The following is a 22,588-nucleotide window of genomic DNA, read 5'->3' on the forward strand; positions in this document are numbered from 1 at the left end:
CAGACAAAATATGAAATGTCCTCCATCATCTACATTCATGTTTTATTTCATTGAACATTTTTAAGGAAATCACATAACTTCACTAAAATCGAAAATGTTTAACTGAAACCATCATAAAATCAGGCCTCTAGGGGCTGAAGACATTGCTTTATGGTTAAGAGCACTTGCGCTCCTGCAGAGGACCCGGGGCAGGTTCCCAGTGCCCACATAATGACTCACATCCACCCATAACATCATTTTCAGGGGATCTGAAACCCTTTTCTGATTTCTGCAGGCAGCAGTCACACATGTGGCACACATACATACATGCAGGCAAAACATTTGTACTCATAAAATGACACAAATAACTTTAAAACAGGAAAAGGTCAACACTCCTGTATAGGTCAATGCCTGCATGAGATTTAATAAACACATCCAAATAAAACAAGAAATTCTCTCTATAAAATTTATACAAAAATATTAAACAAATTTCTAGAATGTTAAATAATTTGTTACTGACTCCCTTCCAATTTAAATTAATAATCCCAATGCATGCTGTAAAATATTATTTTAAAATATATTATTTGTTTATGTTGTAAAACATTTGTTCTAATGATGCAAAGATATGTTGCATTCTTTTATGTTGCATTTGTTTAACTCTGTGAAGCTGTGATTCTTTGCCTGGGTAAAACACCTGATGGTCTAACAAAGAGCTGCATGGCCAATAGATAGGCAAGAGAAAGGATAGGAGGGACTGGCAGGCAAAGAGAATAAGTAAGAGGGAAAAAGAAAGAGGATAGAGGAGCAAGAGAACAAGGGGAGGAGGGCATCAGGGGCCAGCCGCCCAGCCAGCCGTCCAGCCAGCCATGGAGTAAGAGTGAAAGTACGATATTCAGAAGTAATAGAAAGGGAAAAGCCCAAAAGCAAAAGGTAGATGGGATAATCTAAATTCAGAAAAGCTGGCTAGAAATAAGTCAAGCTAAAGTTGGACCTTTGTAAATAATAATAAGCCTATATGTATGGTTTATTTGGGAGCTGGATGGTGGACCTTCCAGAAAAGACAAAAAGTAAAACAACCAACAAGAAACACATGCATTTATTATCTCTTGCTGTGGATTGATTTCATCAGAAAGCTGACTCCGGAGGCTGGAGAGATGGCTCAGTGATTAATAGCATTTACTCTGCAAGCATAAGTACTGGATTTCATATGCTAAAACTGAAGTAAAATCTTTACAAGATGCCCAAGCACATCTGTAACCCTATCACTGAGGAGAGTAGAGAGAGCAGAGACACCAGCATCATTGAGACTTGCTGAATACCAGCCTAACTGAAAAACAAATTAAAAAAAAAAAAAGGAGCTCCAGGTTCACTGATAGACTTTGTCTCAAAGGAACAATTCAAAGAGTAATAGAAAGAGACACCCAATATCTCTGGCCTCTAAGCATAGGCACATATGCATTTTCTCTCACACACGTGTATGTATACTTCACACATCCTATCACTCACTCTCAAAAAAGCAGGAAAAACAGAAAACTGACTCTAAAGTTAAATATGCATGATGTTTGCTATGTAGTACCATCAGAAGAAACATTTGTGGAAAGAAAGGAGAATAACAAGAATCGACACCAGAATCAGTTGAGTCATGATATATATGATCACTTTCCATAATCAAGAGTTTAAAATATGCACATAGAAATAGGAAGAAATAAATGAACTATAATCTCATGTATCACAACAGGTAGTCAGCAGACAACGTCTAAAGCTGAAATAAGACAAAATAACAGTATAGATATAGACACAGAATTTAGATAGAAATAAAGTCTCAAAATTGATGTGAGAAACATTTAAAATGAAAAGTATGGTTTAAATAAGTAGAAAGGATGACCTTCGTTTATTCTATATGCCAAATGTGTTATTCCTTTGCCGAACTACAGTTCCCAGCATTCTCCTGGATACGGACATTTCCCAGAAGCCTTTGCATTCCCCGTTAAAAGCAAAGGTCTTTACGAGTTCTCTTTCCTTTCCCTTCCCCCCTTGTTCTCCAAGTGTTTTGCACACCTGTACCTGCCTGTTGCCCCTCCCCCCATTAAAGTGCACCCACGTGGGACCGCCGCGTGTCTGTGTCTTTTCCTCGCGTAACCGCCTCCGCTTTTACATTACAGCCAACCCAGGATTTTTATTATTTAACAACAATTTGGTGCCGTTTGACTCATCTCGACCGATTACTGCGCCCGACTTCACCTGCTTGCCACGGCCTCATCCTCAACCGTGAGTTAACCTGAATTGGCTTCCCTTCCCCCGGGGCGCTCAGAGACTGTCCGGCCAGCTTTCTCTGCTGTGTCCCGGACTGGGTCGCCAACCTCCTTTCCCACCCCCCCCCCTTGCTTCTTGCCCTTGGCCTAGGCCTGCGTCACCCACAACCGGGAGTTCGGTGCTTCCGGCCTTATTCTCCTTTTTTTCTAAACTTTTCTGTCTCCGGCCCGCTACGTTGCGGTGCTTCTCGGGCAACACGCCCCAAACAGCTTAATTGTCTCCTTCCAACCGGGGTTTCTTTCTCCCCCGTACGGTTGTTGGGTTCGGGCCAATTAAGCCTTAGCACGCCCCAAGAACACTCGGACGCCTGTGTTTTTGGCCTGCCGTGTTCGCGGTACTTTTCGGGTACCTTTTCGTGGGTGACCTCCGCTTTAGCCATGGGTTTCAAGCACTCAAAGCCAATCCCTCCATCCTCCCCGCTCAGGCAGCTTCTGAAAGCTCTGGAGCCTCACGCCCTCATTCAAGTCATGGGCTCTGTAACCAACCCCCGCACCTGGAAGGCTGGTACAATGCCATCCCTCCAGGGACCCTCTGCTCCTGCCGCCATGGACATGGATCCCGGACAAACCTCAAACTCCATACCCCCCCACCGTTCCTGGAGGGGCCACTCGCTCTCGCTCCGCCCAGTCGAGCAATAGCGATTGGCTCACACATTCCTCCTCCTCCCAAGGTTTACTCGCCTGCACCTTTTCCCCTTGTCGCCTCTGGGGCGTTGCTCCCAGAGAAGCCCGGTCCCGCTCGGCTGCGGCTTGCAAGCCGCCGGCCGCGCCCCCCCACCCCCACCCCCGCTCCCGCAGTGGACCCTGCTCGCCTTTCCCTGTTGGGTCGCACCATCGCGAGCAGGGGGGGACAGGGGCGGAGCGTCTGGGTACGCGTGTTCCCGGGACCGCAGGACAGGGGCGGAGAGTCTGGGTACGCGTGTTCCCGGGATCGCAGGTGCAACGCGATCCTCTCCGCAGGCCGCTCTCCGCTCTCCAGCTCTGCTCGTTTGCGGCTTTTTCAGAGTAATTCTTTTAACTCCTACAGCCGCCAAGCTTGAAGGGATTCCTCATTGGATTCACCTGTCACATCTTAAACCGTTTATCTCCACAGCTCAAGATAATCCTTCATATACGGTAACTCAAACTGGAGCCTGTTCTCTTAAGTTCCAAAGAACACCTGATCCAGTCCCCCTACCACAGGCTGAAGAGAACACTGGTCCCCATCCGTCGCTGTGTTAAATCCATAAATAATCTAGCTGTCATGTGCAGGTACCCTCACTAAACACGGAGTCAAGTGGTAAGCAGATTCTCCTCTACAAACTCTTTAACATAACAGGCCAGCCACTGACTGCAGCAGTGGCCCCTGAAATGTTAAGAAATGTATGGTTAGAATCTATTTCTTTTAAGACAGTTTCTTTAAGCTCCAGGATGCCAGCCCAACCTACCCAAACAAATCAAGCACAAGCGGACCACTAAGGATAAGTAGCAGTGGCCCCTGAAATGTTAAGAAATGTATGGTTAGAATCTATTTCTTTTAAGACAGTTTCTTTAAGCTCCAGGATGCCAGCCCAACCTATCCAAACAAATCAAGTACAAGCGGACCACTAAGGATAAGTATCTCCCCCAAATTTTTTAACCTCCTTTTTACTTTTTTAATCTTTTTCCTTTTACTAATGCAACTTTGCCTTCCAGCGTCTTAATGATGACCCAGCTACTCAGGAGAGCCAGATAGAAGCTACCTCAGATGACAGCGATTTCTTCAATCAGCGATCTCAAACATCAGCGATTCAAACAACCAGCAGCTACACCAGCGATCTCAAGCACCATCAATCAGCGACTTCAAATGCCAATGGAACATTCCCTGGACCCCTCAACGCCCAAAGCCAGCAGGAAGCAGTTAGAGACCGGACTACGCCCCTACTCCCTACCCTTCAAGGTCCCCAATTTTTTTTTCTTTTTTAATCAAACCAAAAGGGTGTAATGTTATTCCTTTGCTGAACTACAGTTCCCAGCATTCTCCTGGATACGGACATTTCCCAGAAGCCTTTGCATTCCCCGTTAAAAGCGAAGGTCTTTATGAGTTCTCTTTCCTTTCCCTTCCCCCCTTGTTCTCCTAGTGTTTTGCACACCTGTACCTGCCTGTTGCCCCTCCCCCCATTAAAGTGCACCCACGTGGGACCGCCGCATGTCTGTGTCTTTTCCTCGCGTAACCGCCTCCGCTTTTACATTACAGCCAACCCAGGATTTTTATTATTTAACAACAAAATGTGTTACCTTAGTATGCAGTGAATTATTGACCCTGAAAAGATACATTGAAATCCTAACACTCAAAATATTATCATTATTTGAAAAGACAGTCTTTACAGAGGTAACCAAGTTAAAGTACAGTAGGTCCTGATCCAATATGATTAGTATCCTTATAAAATGTAAAAGATTATGAAGTTATAGAGCTGGCTCTGTCAGTAAAGTGCTTGATGAATAAATGGACATGAATTCAACCCCCAGCACCCACGTAAAAAGCCAGGCACAGCAGAGAACACCTGTAGTCCCAGTGTTGGGGAGTCAGATACAGGAGGATTCCTAAGATTCACTAGCCACTTACTCTTGGCCAGTTGGTGAGCTCTGGGGTCACTGAGACCCTGTCTCAAAAAATAAGGTGGCGGGGAAGAGACAGAAATCTTTAATAAATAAATAAATTAAAAAAAAAATAAAGCATGGCAGAGCAAATGCAGGAGAAATTCATTTGGGAAATAAATGATGGCGTCAACACTTTCTTAATCCACTGGGTTTTTGGAAGGGTATAGATGATGATGATGGGGAGGAGGAGGAGAAGGAGGAGAAGGGGGAGGAGTAGGAGGAGGGGGAGGAAAATGGACTCTAAATGAAGCCAACCTTTAATTTGGGGTGATAAACTGTTCTGTCAAAGAAAATAGTTCTGTTCAAATGTTGACTTGCTTTAAATGTCAAAACAAAATAAAATCTACCAAACTTAAAAAAAAAAATAAGGTGGAGAACATTCGAGTAAGATACAACATGTCAACCACTGGGTTCCACATGCACACGTGCAGGCACATCCACACAAAAACACACAATACATACACAAACACAAAAATATGAGAGCCAGGTTGAACACAAATACACATAAAGAGATATACATGTACCAGGCCGTGGTGGTACACACCTTTAATCCTGGTACTCTGGAGACAGAGGTATATGAATCTGAGTTTGAGGCCACCCTGGTCTACAGAGTGAGTTCCAGGACAGCCAGGGCTACACAGGGGAACCCTGGTTCAAAAAACCAAGAGAGAAAGAGAGGTATATGTGAAGAAAGCAAAATGAATTGCTGCACCTAAAGAATGTCAGAGACATTGGAGACACAAGATGCTAGGAGCATGCAAGAAATGATCCTTCCCACATCGGTTTCAGAGAGTAGAGTCAGCTGACATTTGAATTTAAGAGTTCTGCCCTCCAGAACGGTGAGGCACAATTGTCTAAGCCACACAATTTGTAGCACAAATACTTTAACACAACAGTCTTAGAAAACAAACACAACTTTAAAAGCAACTTAAGCTTAAGACAATCGATGGTAACCTGGGCCTAGAGGTACGGGCCTGTGATTGTACTTACTCAGGTGGCTGAGGCAGGGGCAGTGCAAGTGCAAGGCAGCTGGGGAACTGACCTAGAGCCTATCTAGAGGAGGGAATGCAGCCCAGTGGTAGTGGTAGTGAACTAGCCTAGCAAGTGCAAGGCCCAGGGTTCAATCCGTACTACTGCAAAATAAACAAACAAGACCCGCATAGGACAATCTTAGCCAGCCCTTAGAGGCAGTACACATTTATACTGTCTTCCTCACACTAACCTTGGTCCAAGGTGCATTGCCTTATAATAACACCCAGACATACTTCTTGAAGGCATGGGAAAATTAAGCAGCCTTCATATGTTTTTATATTATCAAGGATTCATAGGGGCATATTCAAGGCACCTATGTATCAGAGCTATGCTCATGTACTGCAAAAGACAATTCTGAGACTCCAGGAAATTTCTGAGATACTACACAGATAGGGGCTACAAGTCCTCTTGCCCTTAGACTACTACTGTATCCCCACCTATGATTCTGTCTCAAGGGGAACAAGAGACAGAACACATGAGTAAATTAACAGTCTGCTACCCTGCCACTGTGGCAGGATGTGGCTATTGTATGTGTTTATGTGTATGTGCTTGCAAGTGTGCATGTGCAGCCCAGGGGTTGGTATGTTATATCTTATTTAAATATTATCCACATTATTGTTTTTATCTTTCTAGCAGTTCCAATCTTCCAGAATGCCTTTGTCCAGGCATATACATATTGCCAGGGCTGGATGTGTGCCTTCTCTTGAAAGTACAAATTAGGGGCCCTCCAGCCAATTCTAGGTGCTGCTCACTGCTCTAGACACCTCCATGAAAGAAAGAAGAAAGCACATTGTACAGAAAACTGTAGCTTTTGAAAGCCTCTTCTCCACTCATAAGATGAAATCTTTGAAGACAATTCAAGTTTTTATTTCTTTAGTTTCCAGGGCTCGTTGGATGGCTCTTTGAGGTAGGCTTCCACTCACTGCTGTATCCCTGTTTGCATTGTTTGGTAGACTTCAAGGACTCACAAGAATAAGAAGCATGATGCTGGAGAAAAAAAAATAATGACAGCTTGAATTTTGCAGGAAAATGGGTGGAGCTAGAAAACATTATTTTAAGTGAGGTAACCCAGACACAGAAAGAGAATTATCACATGTACTCACTCATAGGTGGTTTTTAAACATAAAGCAAATAAAACCAGCCTACAAACCACAATCCCAAAGAACTTAGACAACAATGCAGACACTATGAGAGACTTACATAGATCTAATCTACATGAGAAGTAGAAAGTAGAAAAGACAGGATCTCCTGAGTAAATTGGGAGCATGGGGACCTTGGGGAAGGGTTGAAGCAGAAAGGGGGAGGCAGGGAGGGGAGCAGAGAAAAATGTAGAGCTCAATAAATATCAATAAAAAAATAAGTATGATGCTGGACTGGAGAGATGGCTCAGAGGTTAAGAGCACTGGCTGCTCTTCCAGAGGTCCTGAATTAAATTCCCACCAGGCATCTATAATGAGATCTGGTGCCCTCTTCTAGCCTGCAGACCTACACAGAGGCAGAAAGTTGTATACATAATAAATAAGTAAATCGCTTTTAAAAACAAAAAAAAAAGCACGATGCTAACAACCTCCATGAGAGTGAATAGCCCAGTGTGTGTACCCAGCCTGTAAGGACACTCATTCTGTAGTAAGAAGGGCAGGGGTAGACTCTGTGAACACTTGAAATTATGTCTCCTGTTGGAATATAACATTCATTGCACTAGCTAAGTATGCTGAGGAGGCAGCTCAGTGTTCAAAGGACTGGCGGTGTGGAGATACACAAGGAAGCAGTGGGACTCTCCTCTCGTGCTGTCTGGAAACTGTGGATCTGTGTATGGACATATCCGGGTCACATGGTTTGTGGCAGCTCGGCCTGCTCTTGGCTTCAGAGGACAGTGAAAGTAAACTGCATCAGACTTTGACCTTGTCTTCCTTCCCGAAAGGTGCATGTGCAGCCCATGGAACAGGAGCAGACAGACTAGGGCTGCACCACTCAGCAGTCCTGACCTTTGCCTAGCAACCACTCCCATTCACACACATGTCAAGTAGCTTCTGAGATGAACAGCTCGTGCAAAAGGCCACACACACGCTTGCTTGCTTCTGGCGTGCACATCACCTTCCCAGTGGCCCTTCATTTCACTCTCCCCACGTTCAGTACAGATCTCACCACTCTCCTCCCTCCTCCTTTCTGAGCCCACTTTCCCCTCATGCCATTCATTGGTTCAGCCAGCTCAGCTCCTGGTGGGCCAGCTGTTTGGAGCAGGCAAGCCCAGGGCTGCCAGACTAAAGCAGAAATTCTAAATGTATCCACCAGAGGGCGCCAATGGGCAGATGTTCAGCTATTAACACTGAAAGGCAACAGATTTCCTTACTTTGTGAAACATAAGCTCAAAACCAAATATTTAAGCTTCAAATGCCCCACCAGATCTTTTGAAGTATGTCACTGTCACTAAGTGAGCAGGCTCCCTCTGTCGCCATTGCATTCTATTTTGTCTGAATGGAGGGGCTTTTCTGGTCACCTCCCTTTACTCTCTAACTTTGACCCAGGAAGGGTTCTGAATTTCCAAACTGACCTGTCTTCCTAAAGCTTCTCAGGGAAGGGCAAACACAAAGAAGCTGTTGTGGAATGCGAACCTCTGGGCAGAGCATGGCTATCATCTCCCCTTCACCACTGCAGCTGTGTCTGTTTGCCAAGGTTGGGATTCTGAGCACTCATTCACAGGAGTGGGGGCTGGGGTCATCTGATCCTCTCCTCAGACTAGAGTCACTTACTCCCTCTTGCCACCCCTCCCAGCTGCGTGTGGTCTCAGGAGGTTCTAGAGCATGTAGGCGGTGAAAAGTTAATAAAGAGAAGACCCCATCTTTGAAGCTTTGGGGAAGTTGCCATTCACGTTAAGTTGGGACTTTTTAGGATGTAGCTGTTTGTGGGTCATCTATACTCCTGTGAGGAGATCGAGTAAAGTCATTGCAATCTAGAGAACTCCCAAAATATCAACCACGGGGTGTCCCAGAGTCTAATCTTCCAGGATGTCTTTGCCCAAGTACATGCAGATTGACAGGCCTGGCTGTGTTCCTCCTCTTGCAAGTAAGAATTGGGGGCCGTCTAGCTAATTCTAGGGGGTTCTCACTGCTCTAGACACTTCCATGAAAGAAGGAAGCACAATGTACAGAAAACTGTAGCTTGGGAAAGTGTCTTGTCTGCTCATAAGAAGGTTTGTAGCTAGAGCTGAAGAGACGGCACAGCAGGTGAGTACCTCCTGCTCTTCCAGAGGACCTGGGTTTGGGTCTGAGGACACACAGCAGACAGCTCTCAACTACCTGCACATTCAGCTTCAGGGAAACCCCTCTCTGTGCTGGCCTCCAAGGAGAGCAACACACCTGTGACATACACGCACAAAACATGCACACACACACAGACACACACACTAAGTACAAATCAACCTTAAAAGAAGAGAAAGTTAGTACCTGTGAGCTTTCCCCTCTTCCTCAAGTGAATGAAGGCTGTGGCCTGACCCTGACACACTCAAGATGGGCCTGCTCAGGTTTCTCCCAGAAACGGGAACTGCCTTGAGCTTCAGAATGTCACTGTGGGTTTGCTGACTGACCTGTGAATGGGTAAAAGTGAGCTGCGTGGGCCATAGTGGCCTTCCTCGCTGAGCCTTTGCTCAGGTGGACTCTCAAGACCATTGTCCTCTGAGCACACCTTGGGACGGCATCACTTAGCAGGGTTCAGCATGTGCTGGTTAAAGAGACTGATTTCTGCCTTCCCTTTGCAACATGCAGCAAGTAGATAAAGCCCAAACCCCTCCATTTGGCTTTAATATCTGCATGGCTGAGCTGCCAGGTTGTTACTGAGGACATGTGAAAGTTGCTCGGTTGCATTCAAGGCTGCAGAGGTATTTTTCTGTGGTGACATTCACCCGTTTCTGCTCCCTAACAACTAGCAGTCTGTACACTATGCCATGTATCCCTCCTCCCCCGCAGGCAGCTGACCCCACCTGCCTCCTGGAGGTGGGTGTAGGAAAAGCCTCTAGGCCACCCTGCAGCTCAGGTGGATCCACTAAATGACTGTGTGGGTTGAAAAAAATCTCCCTGCTGCTGCTCTATACCCAAAGTCTCTGTTCCTGGTTTTTGTGACTGAGTGCTGGGATCCTTTGCTGGTTATAACCCTGTTTGCAGCAAGCTCTTCAGTCCAGCTGGATGCCTTTCTGTTCAGTGATGCCCTTTAAAAAAAGAAAGAAAAGAAAAAATACCACTTTTCCACCTGACTTTTGGTTCACCGTGAAAGCGCCAAGAGGTAGGAAGGGCTTAGACTCATTTAGAAGCTGTAGTGGTGCTTTAGGGTCCTTCTGCTTCTTGGTTGCGTTGGGGAGGGCTCTAATTGTGGGAAGAAATACTGGATGTAAGTTCAGTTTGGGGGCCTGACTCTTTGCCATGTTTATGCTCTATCTGTAAAGTATGGGTGAGGAGGAGACATGGGAGGACCTCACATGGGGCCCAAAATATTGTGTGTACTTGATATCCACCCAGTGAAAGGGCTAAGTTTGGGGTGCTACTGTCCACTCTGTGAGTAAGATCAGAAAGTGGAGTGTGTGAGTGTGTGTGTGTTGTGTGTGTGTGTGTGTGTGTGTGTGTGTGTATGCTCAAGATGTCACGAATCTAGGCACAAGAGATGAACCCTTTTACAACAGCCTCCGGTGGCTCAAATTCCTCTTTAACTTATGCTTATTTGGCCATTCTGGGCTGCCTATCCTTACTCCAGGACTCTGGAGCAGGAGCCAGCAAACTTGGGAACTTCCTGCCCAGGAATTCCAACTTTCGACCTTCCTGCTCTTTAATTAGCCTGTTTAGGAGCTCAGGAACCCGGGATCTTACATATTTGCTCCGAGCTCAAAGAGTGTAAGCTGACGAGTGAAAATATTGCTGCAGCTGAGAGCTATGAACAGCAGCTGTCTACCAAATGTTTGTTGTGTGCCAGCATCTGTGTTGGGCCCAGGATTTGGTTTTGCATGGTGACAGGCACCGCACCAGGACTGGCCAAGTCATGCAGGCCCGGAGTGGCACTGGCAGCTTGGCTGATATACTTTATGAACCTGTCCATGCACCTCACTCCTGAATTCCAGTATTAACTCCCGTGCTCCCACGGCTGGCTTCTCTTACTTTCCTGGACCCTGGGCTTCTCAACTCACAACCTCTTAGCTTCCTGCCAGATGAGAATAAATCGAATCCTCTGCTAATGCTCCAGGACCTCACTGAAAACGCACTCAACTTTGTGGTTCAATGCTGCCTTACTCTCCTGGAGATAGAGAAAGAGAGAGCGAGACAGAGACAGAGAGAGAGAGACAGGAGACAGATAGAGACAGAGACAGAGAGGGCTGCCCCTCACCCAGTCTGCTTGACTGATCTATGGACACTACATCACTTAACACCCCCTTTCCAAACACAGCTTACAACAACCCTCAAATATCCACAATGTCACGATCTCTCATCTGATCGCTGATTGCTCAGAAGGTCATTTCAATTTGGCATCTTCATAGGGGAGCTGTGTCAGCTATGATCAGATTCCAATCCTGTTTAGAGACCATTACACTAGGTCACCTCTTACCCATCTTTATGGTGTTAAGAGGATTAGCAGATAGATAATTATATATTATATATTGGTTAAATATATATACTATATAGTTATAATCATATATATTTATATTGGTCAAACACCAGCTACCTATAACATATATAATATATAAGACCAATCCTCCAAGATATCATAGCAGGCTACATACACGGGAGAGGGCAATTATGAGGCATCACCAACCTTCCCAGGCCAGAAGGCAACAATGAAGTCCTGCTCAGAACCCAAATTCCAGTTGACCAGAAATCACATGAAGTTTCTCTGGAGATTCAGAGATTCGTGGAGGCCAAGTACAGCGATGAAGGTGTAAAGCCACCATTCACTCAGGAGACAATTCCCTCCTCTTTCCTCTGATGTGGCGGTGCCACAGGACGCCAGTTACAACCCAGTTTCAATAAGATCCTGAGACAGACAACATGAGCAAGTGCGGATTTCAACAGAAAACCATGTAGCATCAAAGAACAGCAGTGTCCACACTGCAGATACATAGTAGCACTCTCTGTCATGTGAACCATCAGGAAAATGATTCACTGAGCCACAGAAACTCACTTTTAAAGAAAGTAAGACGGGGGCAGGAGAGACAGCGCAGTAGTTAGCAGTACTCAGTGCTCTTCCACAGGACTCCGGTTTGATTCCCACACCCACCAGTGAGCGCAACTCAGGTTCCAGGGACTCTGACACCATCTTCTTGCCTCTGGGGGAACTGCAAGCATGTGCTGAATATACTTATATGCAGGCACAACATTCATACATATAAAATAAAAACATATAAATAAATCTTTTTTGGAGAAAGAAAAACTAAAAGACCTAGTCTCAGTAAATAATAGAATGAACAAAGAACCCAACTGAAAATTTAAACTTAAAAATATGAGAGCTGAAGTGTGAAGACATCACCAGGAGGAGTGTCAGTAGCAGCAATGGGTGAGCAGAGTGAAGACCCAGAGAAAATATACCAAGAAAACAAGAAGGAGTTTCAACAAAGTTTGGCAATATCTCAGTAATCAAATGTATACCTAATAACCCTAGCAATTCCACACTGAAGGATTCACCCTAAAAAATGAAATTATATGCTCACACACACACACACACCACATAATAGGTGCTTCTGAGACTATACGACTATAGAGATAAATCTAATGTCTCTGTCACAGGGTCTCCAGAAGCTGAGGGTGGCAGTACTTAGCACACTGCTAGGAGCAAGAACAGAAAAAGTACAAACATTGTCAAAAGACACATTTCAGAAGGCGAACAAGCCTGTAGCAGATCAAACCCAAATAAACCTACAGCAATAACACACCAGAATTCTGAGAACAAAAAAAAAAAAAAAAAAAAAAAAAAAAACCTTCGAAGCAGCAAAAGAGGATTGATCCTATACTGACATGCCTAAAACAACTAGAGATGGGCTTCTCATCAGAAAACATGGAGTCCAGAAGGAAGTGGAGGAGGGAAGACCCTGAGGGGAGTGGAGAAGAAATGTCTCCTAAGTTATCCACCCAGAAGGCAAAGCACCCCTGGTGTAGGAGTTCCTTCTGTCTGTGTGTTGCTTTCATTGGTTACTAAATAAGCTGCATTGGTCTCTTGATAGGGCAGAATTTAGGTAGGCAGGGAAGATGGAACTGAACTCTGGGAGGAAGAAAGCAGAGTCTGAGAGATGCCATGGATCTGCCACCAGAGTCAGACGCAGAACCTTGCCGGTAAGCCACAACCATGTGGTGGTACACAGATTAGTCGAAATGGGTTAAATTAGGATGTAAGAGTTAGCCAATAAGAAGTTAGAGCGAATGCGCCAAGCAGTGATTTAATTAATACAGTTCCTATGTGATTATTTCATGTGTGAGCTAGCCAGGTGGGTGGGAACCAAGAAGCGATCCTTCCTTTTACACACCCCCACCTCTACTCCTGCTTCCTAAGCATGACAGAACTTCTGCCTCAGAAGTTGCTCTCTTAACCTGCCTCTGATCACCCCATATTTAATTCACAGTGAAGTTGGAGGATTAGGCCAGCAGGTGGCACTATGAGGAAATGTCCTGCTCAAGACAGTGGAAAAACACTAAGTAGTGGCATTTCATCCAGCAAAAGGGCCTTTCTCCTACAGCTTTCTGCAAACATCATTTGCACACAATCAAGGCCACCCTTCCTCATCATCTTGTATCCACCCCTGCCGCTTCTTGTGTTTAGAGGCAGTGGGTGAGGGGACTCTGATTAAATTTAACCTTGCCTTGGACACAGTGGCAGCTCAGGCAATGCAGCAGATCCTTGTGACTGACTTTGCAGCAGCAGCAGCAGCTACTCTGGCATGTTCTGGACACAGCAGGAGGTGAAGCAAGCAGAAGTCTCTTGCCCACACATTGTCGTTGGGCTGCAGCTTATCATCTCCGTGGCTCTGGCGTCATGCTCAGGGCGCATCTGAAGCACACAAAGTTCTGTCAGAGGATGACCAGCCAAATGAGCCCAGCATCAAAATCTCATCAGGGAAACAAGAGACTGTTCACCTGTACCCAGTGATCGCTGTGAAACCCAAGGACAGACCTTAGTCGGGCCCACACTTCTGCAGGAATCGAAGCCCATCCGATATTCTCCCCTCTCTGCCACCACCTTGCTTCACACGTGTGTCTATTCCATCCTTGGTCCTGTCTGAGTCTCTAGAAACCATCTTGGGTTGGGCCTCCTGAAGCCCCGCCTAACAAAATCCTCTGGACCTCACAAGCCAGCTGCAGTGACCTCTCTTCTGTGAGGTCTTGGGAGCTCTCTGCCCATGGATCAGGCCCTTCTTTCTTTCATTCCTAACTCCTGCTCCCTCTGTTCAAGTCACGTTATTGACAGATGAGGAGGACAACACAGCCAGCGGCCCTGTGGGCAGTGGGCAATGGAGGGGGCGGTATGTACCTGCAGGGAGTATCAGACGGGATAGTGTCTGCTCATCTCTCTCTGTGCTGTGTCTTGATGCTGGAAGAAACGCGCTCTTCCAGCAGGCTGTGCACATCCATGCTAACAGCTCTCCAGATGCCCTGCCTTGGAAGGAGTTCCCGTCCAGACAGCTGACTAACCCACAAGGGGAGGTGGAAGCATCTTCTAGGAAGTGTGGTCTGGGGAAAAGGCACCGCGGGGAAAAGCTGAATGTGGTGTATGAGGAGCGCTGCAGCGTCCTTGTGCTTCTCAGCCAACACTGACTCTCCCGTTTCCAAAGCACCCCGTGAATCAGTCAATGAGTCAGCAGTCAGTCATTATGGACCCCATGGCCTGCTGTGTTTCGTGTGTTAGAAGGATGTGACATCTCCATCCAGGCTCAACACAGGAAGATTTGCTCTCACCTGCCTGACTGACTGGTCAAGACTGACATGCTGGGTCCCACCCTTTTCAATTCTCCCACTTCCTGTTGTACTGTGGGAGGTGGATCTAAATAGAAGCATAGCTCTAGCTCCCGAGTTCCAGGCTTCCTGGATGACCCAAGGTGACACACTTGCTACCAGAGGGCTCTAGGCAAGAAAGGGTCAATTAAGGACTGCTAGAGACCATTGAATCTACACAGGAAGCCATGAGGATTAAGTGGCATGCAGTTAGGCACAGGCATGACGTGGCAGCCCGGTAGTTGTACACGTCACATTAGAAATTGGCTGTCCTGTGGAGAGACAGACCATTTGCTGCTGAGGACATCCAGATACCGGGGACATTTGGAAATGCCATCTCCAATGACACTGGATAAGGGTGCTGGTGTCTGCGTTGCTATGGTGACCAACAGGAGGTGACTCAGTGGCTTTGGTAAGGAATCATCACTTCGGGCCTACAGTGCTCCACATCTCAGGGGTTGGCATGCAGGAGAAGCTGAAACAAACCCAGCTTCTTATAAGTAGCTGAAGAACAAAGATAGCCAAGGTCTAAGGAACCAAGCACGTCTGCAGTGTCAGGTCAAATATCTTTGAAGCTTATGTCCTGGGTATAGGACACTGGCACCCGGTAGAGGTTTCTGAATATTGCACACCCCAAATGCTTCTGAAATTTTGAGCCTGATTAATGCCTCCTCCTTTCCTGTAAAATGTAGTAGATGCAAGCCACTTAAGGGAGAAAAACATTACATAATTTTTCTCCCCCTAGAGGCCCTCCCTCACGTGAGGTGGCCCTACCTGTCTCTTAGAGTGTATTTGCCCATCTAGGTTGAGTGTTAGAATTGCAATGCAAATGCCAGGGTTGCTTTGGGTAAATCAGGAAGGGTCAGAGAAGCTGCTGCCAAGCCATACTCAGAGGGAAGGGTCAATACACTATGAAAGGGGTTGCACATGTAGGAGACACTGGACTAGCATGCTCCTGCATCAGTATGGGCAAGATATCAACACAGGATGGGAATAAAAGGTGCTAAGCAGTGGCTTTGCAAAATAAGGTGACATGAGGGACTAGGGGGTTACCAATTGGGAAATAAGTCTTCAATCTCTGGCATGGGTCTCAGGGAATGCTGAAGGTACCTGAGCCTGGAAACAAATCTTATCCATACCGACCAGGCTTGAAAGGCCTTCATAAGCACAGCAGAACAGAAATGACCTAGGCTGAGGGAAGTACACTTCTGTAACTAAGCCAAACAGAAGAGACTGGAGCAGCCCCTGGAGGTCTCAGAGGCCATGCTACGGCGCAGGTATCAGGAGAGAGGGCTCGGAAATCCTCCTTCCGCCTGAAAGACCACATGAGACACTATTAGAGCAGCTCTCAATGTAAACAAAGCCTGTCCTGGATGTAGTCCCCTCCTCTTCCCACTCCCATTCTTCATAGCAACCAAAGCAAAGCAAAGGTCATATGCAACACTGAAAACCACTGAGCAGCCCAGGCTCACAGCTTAGCTCTAGATATAGCCGGCAGATGAAATGTCTCCTTATGGATGCACAGAGCATAAGGCCAACAGTCCAGGATGGTCACTGAGAGAGAAAGGATGTATGAAGGCTTCTACCCCAACAAACCAGCCACCACTCTGCTTTGTTTCAGCCCTGTTCCCAGTTTTTAGACCTATATCTGATGACTAGAGAGGAATTCAGGTCCCCAGAAGAGAAAATGCTGCAGCATCACAACATGGAGATGCTTGAATGGCCCCAAAGAGCATCCCAAGTGACTTACAGCTGTGTGCTGGGTCATGAAACACCAGGAAAACGGTATTGTATGCCTTGTCCTATGTGAGCTTTATACCTGGTTTCTCAAGGAAGTCCATCTGAAAGATGGGCTCAGTAGGATCTCCTGTACTTACACTTCTGAACAAATGATGTCATTAAATTCAAAGTGAGATGATCCATTTCCTTTGAATTTGTTTACTGGCCTTCAGTGCACCAACCTCTGAGTCATATAAACAAGTGAGCAGGACCACACAGTCACAGGCCATTGGAAGCCCTCCCTCCAGCATAATACGTGGGTCATGTGTGAATTTCATGATTTAAGTATTAAAAGAAAATGAATGATAGCTTGATGTGGGAGTGATTTCTTATTAATAAAGAAACTGCCTAGACCCATTTGATAGGCCAACCCTTAGGTAGGCGGAGTAAACAGAATGGAATGCTGGGAGAAAGAAGCTGAGTCAAGGAGTCGCCATGGTTCTCCCACTCCAGACAGACGCAGGTTAAGATCATTCCTGGTAAGCCAGCTTGTGGGCTACACAGATTAATAGAAATGGGTTAGATCAATATGTAAAAGCTAGCCAATAGGAAACTGAAACTAATGGGTCAGGCAGTGTTTAAAAGAACACAATTTCCGTGTAATTATTTCAGGTAAAGCTAGCCGTTCAGGCGGCCGGGTGCGGGGACTCAGCCGCCGCTCCTACTACTACAATAGCTGAAGAGAGCAAAGTCTTAGAAGCAAGGGAATGAATGCCTCAAACATAAAGCTCATACAACAGTTTAGCTACTGTTTCACGTGGCTCTGATAAAATACCATGGCCAAAAGAAGCTAAAGGAAGAAAGACTATTGTGGCACATGGTTCTAGAGAAATAGACTCCACATGGCAGGGAAGGCATGGCATGGTGGCAGGAGCAAGAAGCTGCTTGATCACCTTTCATTTTTACACAGAAAGCAGGGAGAATGAAGCAGAAGTGTGATGAGGCTATAAACCATCCAATTTCACCCCAAGTTACACGCTTCCTCCAGCAAGGCTTGATGTCCTAAAGGTTCCGCAACCTTCCCAAAGAGCACCACCGAGGACCAACTGTTCAAATATATGTGCCTAAGGAGGACATTTGTAATTCAAAACTCAACAAGCCAGTTTAAAGTAACTCAGAAGATCCAACGTATGCTTCTCTAGCCTGTTGCAGGCACCACAGCTTTCCAGTGAAGCAAAAGCAGCCTGCCACATCTTGCAGAGTCACTGGGATGCCACTTCTTCCCATCCACATGTAGTATATGAGAAAACAAAGCCTACCCAAGAGAGTGGAAGTAGCCTGTCCATGTCTTACTTACTGGGCTTACAAAACCAGCAGTAAATGTAGGACTCAGGGTAGTACCATATGATCTCATTTGCCTAGATGAGGAAGAAAGAAGGTGGTGGAAGGGAATCTGGGGAACAGGGCAGCACAGGATCAGGAAGAGAGGAGACACAACAGGAATGGCTAGAGAGAGAGAAAAAAAAATCCAATCACCACATAGGCCCCCAGAAGGCCAGATCTTCTCCAGCACATGTGGTGTCTAAGCGCTAAGTGTGTGAGAGAAGAAAGGCAAGTTCTTCTCCAGGAGTCAGTGCCTGAGCACCTCCTTCAGGGGAAACACTCACCAGCCCTGGAAGGCTCCTTCAGGGGAAAAACTCACCAGCCCTGGGAGGCTGCAGGCTCCAGGGACCTGGAAAGGGATATTCATTGATATGCAAATATCTTTACAAGCACTTAGTTAATTCTAAGTCAAAAGTAGCCTTTAAACAGAGACAAAGGATCCCTGGGGAGGAAGAGTTAAGGTACTGAAATAGATACTCACAGGAATAACACAGAGAAAGTGGCCCCCTATCATTCCAATCAAACAAGAGAAGTAACTGCAGGGGGTAAATATGCCAAAGATGTTCCCCAGAGGAGGAAGCTGGACTGAGTAAGGAATATTTGAAGGGATGCTAGACTCAGGGAACCTAGGACTCGGGACAAAAACAAAAACAAACCCTCTCAGGTGGAGGGCACCTTCATCCTGTATTTCTGAGTCAAATAAGTAAGGAAGGTATGGTGGCAGCGTTTTTTGAGGTGCAAAAGGGTTAAGACAAAGGAGTTATGGGCTTTACATTATGATTCACAGCAGTAGCAAAATTACAGTTATGAAATAGCAATGAAAATAATGTCATGGTTGGGGTCACCCCAACATGAGAAGGCCCATCAAAAGGTTGCACTAATATTAGAAAGGCTGAGAAGCACGGGGCGAGGAACACGGGAGTTGTTATGGAGCAGCATCCCCCTAGCAACTGGGCAAGGGCCATATAATGTTGGTGGGTAGAGGAATTCAGGCTGATGTTCCAAGGATGATCCCAGAGTGCTGGCTGAGTGCCCACTATGAGAGCAGTAGTCAGGAAGGCAGGCTCTAAGGACAAGGTGGTCTGAGAGGAGTGCTAGGAAAGCAGCTCATTCCAGGACTGGTAGCTGTCTTAGGGTTTCTATCACGGTGAAGAGACACCATGACTATGGCAACTCATAACTGAAAAACATTTCATTGTGGTAGCTTACATTCTCAAAGGTTCAGTCCATTATCATGATGAGAGAGCAGCACGCTGGCAGACATGGTACTGGAGCTGAGAGTCCATGCATTTTGATTCAGAGGCAACAGGAAGTGTTCTAAAGTACTGGGCATGGATTTGAGTTTGAGGCATGTGTGAGACCTCAAAATTCATCCCCCACAGTGATACACATCCTCCAACAAGTCCATACCAACTCCAACAAAGCCACATCTCCATTCCCTATGAGTTTGTGGGGGCCAATTATATTCAAGCTACCACAGTTATGAATTGTTAAGTCAAATGAAAGTCACGACAGATTGACATTCTGGTGTCCAGGGTAAATGCCATTAGACTCTCCCTGCACCTGGTAAGGTGATTCTTCCAAGGCCTTGTGGATACCGCAGTAGAAAACTAACCTTGTACTTTCATTCCAGGGAACAGGTCAGGCTTCTGCTGTTCAGTCTGGCCCCCAAGGAAACTGTGTTATAGTGTGTACCCCACTCAACATACTCCTGGGGGAGCTGTACGAATCAGGATAGAGAGCCCTTCTACAGTTCTTCACTAGGAAACACCTACTTTAAGAATTTGGCTCCTCAGACAAATTCCAGCTCTTTGACACAGCAGGTATGGGGTAAGGGGGCAGTCCACATTTGGAGTGCCCTGGCTCATGATTAGAAACTGTTCCAAGCATGTGCTCAGGTGTCAGAAGGAAGCCAGTTGCCATCCAAGGAGGAAGAAGTCCACCAGGAGAGGCCAACCCAGAAGGGAATCTTGACAAGTGGTCTTTAATGCCCTGACATGCTGTGCAGATTCTCTCCCCTTTACCTTGGAGAATGCAGGAACTCTTTCTCTCTCTGAGAGAACAGCTACAGTCTTGGGTGGCTTCCATGAGTCTAACACAAGAAACATAGGGACCCTTGCAAAATGCTACCAGAGCTGAGAGACAAAAGTGCCTAAACCTGGGGCATTCGATGAAAAGTTGGGTCTTGAAGGACTGGGGCAGCTAAGACAGAATTGAGATAGGTATTGCAGAGTATGAACACTGAGAAGTCCTAAGAAGTTGACCTAGTGAAGTCTACTGGGTCAGAAACAAGGAAGTGCACAGCATGGCCCTGATCCACACTAGAGAATATGGATGAAGAGAGCTAGGATTGAGATCTTGTGCTGGGACCCCAAAACAAGAAGACCTCAAAGAGTGATGGGGTTAGGAGAAGTTGTAGCGTTGTAGCGTAGAAGGTTGTATGTGGAGGATGGTTGGAGAGGAGCTCTCCAGGACAGTCTCATCCAGAGGCTCAGGAGAGAGTCAAGCAGCAGATAAAGACTGTCCTCAAGAAGGAGCCCTAAGAACCTGGAAGAGGACATGTTTCCTTAAGGTGCTTCAGAGGTAAGAACCTAGAGCTTGGCTGCCAAGTCCACACTTGAAATAAGCCTTAATAAGATCAGGGCCATTGGCAATTTTGGACAGTGTACCTGGAGAAAAGAATGCTGACTTCAGGAATTCAGCCATGACCTGTAACACTCAGCCTAAGACCACCGGAGTCCCAGACAAAAATTTCTGGCCCTTTTACAGCACCCATGCCTTCAATGGTGCTCCCCTGGAAAGCACCCTCAGGATATGGTTAGGTCCCTAAGTTACCCCTTCCTTGTCATTTTGCCTTACTTAAGGATCAGCCTCACAATCTCTGAGTGTCTCCTTCCAGTTACACCTAGCCACTCCCAAGCCTCTTTGACAGTACCTACCATGCTCCTCCACGGCCTCACCAGCATCTATCCCGCAACACACATATCACTGCTCCTATTTCTACCTCAGCTCTCACAACCTGCTCTGCTTCTCTTCCCGCAGCCCCACTCCAAATGCCTTACCTGGTAACCCACAGGTCTGCCCTGAACTTCTTCCTGTCCCACAGTACTCAACCACTAACAGCCTTACCTTGTTCTCTCAGAAGCCCCTCTACCTGTACTACACCACCCACTGGCCCACCCTGCTTCTCCTTCATCTCTGCCCCTGGCTATCCTCAACCCCTTCTGCCCTGTTTCTCCATTAGCACCAGCCTACATCACGTTAGAAGCCGAAACTCTCTCCCTACTTCCTACATCACTGCTCCCAGGTACTCACCCCCAGAAGTCAGCAGTCACAGCACAGCCTTCAGCAGCCGTCCGAACTCCACTAAACAGCAGCCAAAGCTCCACATCATACTTCGCCACTAGCAGCACTGCCCTGGTTCTCCCAAAGACTTGCCCACCTAGGCCAGCACTCACTACCTTACCAATTACTCTCACTTCAGCATGCACTGCTCTGTCCTCCACTCCCTGCATCATACTGTATCAATATCCAAAGCTCCAGCACCGTTGGGTATGGCACCACTGAGAACCAAGCCTGTTACTGTTGAGACATACCCTAGGTCAGCACTTACAGCTGTACCCACCACTCCTACTTTAGCATACAGTCTAGCTTTTCTCCCTCTAGCGGCCCTCTGCCATAGTCACTTAGTAGTCAAAGGTCTCCCTCCCCCTCCGTAAATTAATAACTACAGCCTCTTCCTGGTACTCTGTAGACCCTACATGCCTAGGGCAACACTTGCAACACCACCCAGCACTGCCCACCGCTCCAACCTCAGCATCCAGAGCCCCGCCCACCCCCGGGGATTAAACAGGCGCAGTACCACCCACCACTACTAACCCAGAATGCACGCCCTCAGCATGCACAGCACTGCCCACCGCTCCAACCTCAGCATCCAGAGCCCCGCCCACCCCCGGGGATTAAACAGGCGCAGTACCACCCACCACTACTAACCCAGAATGCACGCCCCACATGCCACTCCTATATCACCACAAACGCCTCCCCTTCTCTTTCAGAGTTTCTAGGCCTTTATTATGTCAATGTCCAAAACCCTGTTCCTGCTTCGCACGTCACCAATCCCTAAACCGCCTCCAACGTCTACCTCAGCAAACACAGCCCCACCCACCACTCCTAATTCAGCAAGCACAGCCATTCCCTCCTCTTCCCCTCCTGTAGCCCTTCATCTCACTTGCCAGGATCCAAAGCTCAGCTCCGTCAACCTATCTCACCGCTCACTGGCTGGTACTTTGAGGTCCTGCCCACCTTGCTAAATATTCAGTCTGGCTACCACTGCCATTTCAATACGCACAGCCCTTCCCTTCTCCTTTAGCAGATCTGGGCCAAATTAAATTGGGATCCAGTACCCCGGTAGCCTCACCCAAGCAGAACAGTACTCACAATCCCGCCCAACTCGGATCACTGCCTGGCCCAGACTACAAGCATTGGCAAATCCGTCTGTTCCCAAGGGATTCTGTGGTGTAGAAACTCCCATTCCCAACTCCTATCTGGTACTCACAGCCCAGCCCAGCCCAGCCCAGCCCCGCCCGCCCC

The 22,588-nt window shown here is 46.8% G+C and overlaps 1 protein-coding gene across 4 annotated transcripts in view; it reads right to left on the reverse strand.

Moving 5' to 3' along the window:
* Positions 1 to 22,588, reverse strand: part of Ids (iduronate 2-sulfatase) — a 58,556-nt gene that overhangs the window by 35,659 nt on the left and 309 nt on the right. Inside the window, exon 1 of one of the 4 annotated variants that reach the window (XM_075958688.1) lies at positions 22,436 to 22,553. The exons of 1 other annotated variant lie outside the window; for it this stretch is intronic. In XM_075958688.1, coding sequence (XP_075814803.1) covers positions 22,436 to 22,529 — 94 coding nt within the window. In that variant the 5' untranslated portion in view covers positions 22,530 to 22,553. Of the gene's footprint in view, positions 1 to 21,313; positions 21,833 to 22,435; positions 22,554 to 22,588 lie in introns of those variants that run through there. 2 more of the 4 variants (XM_075958691.1, XM_075958689.1) reach the window with 2 other exon arrangements.

The sequence above is a fragment of the Microtus pennsylvanicus genome, chromosome X (genome assembly GCF_037038515.1).
Source record: "Microtus pennsylvanicus isolate mMicPen1 chromosome X, mMicPen1.hap1, whole genome shotgun sequence".
Lineage (NCBI taxonomy): Eukaryota > Metazoa > Chordata > Mammalia > Rodentia > Cricetidae > Microtus > Microtus pennsylvanicus.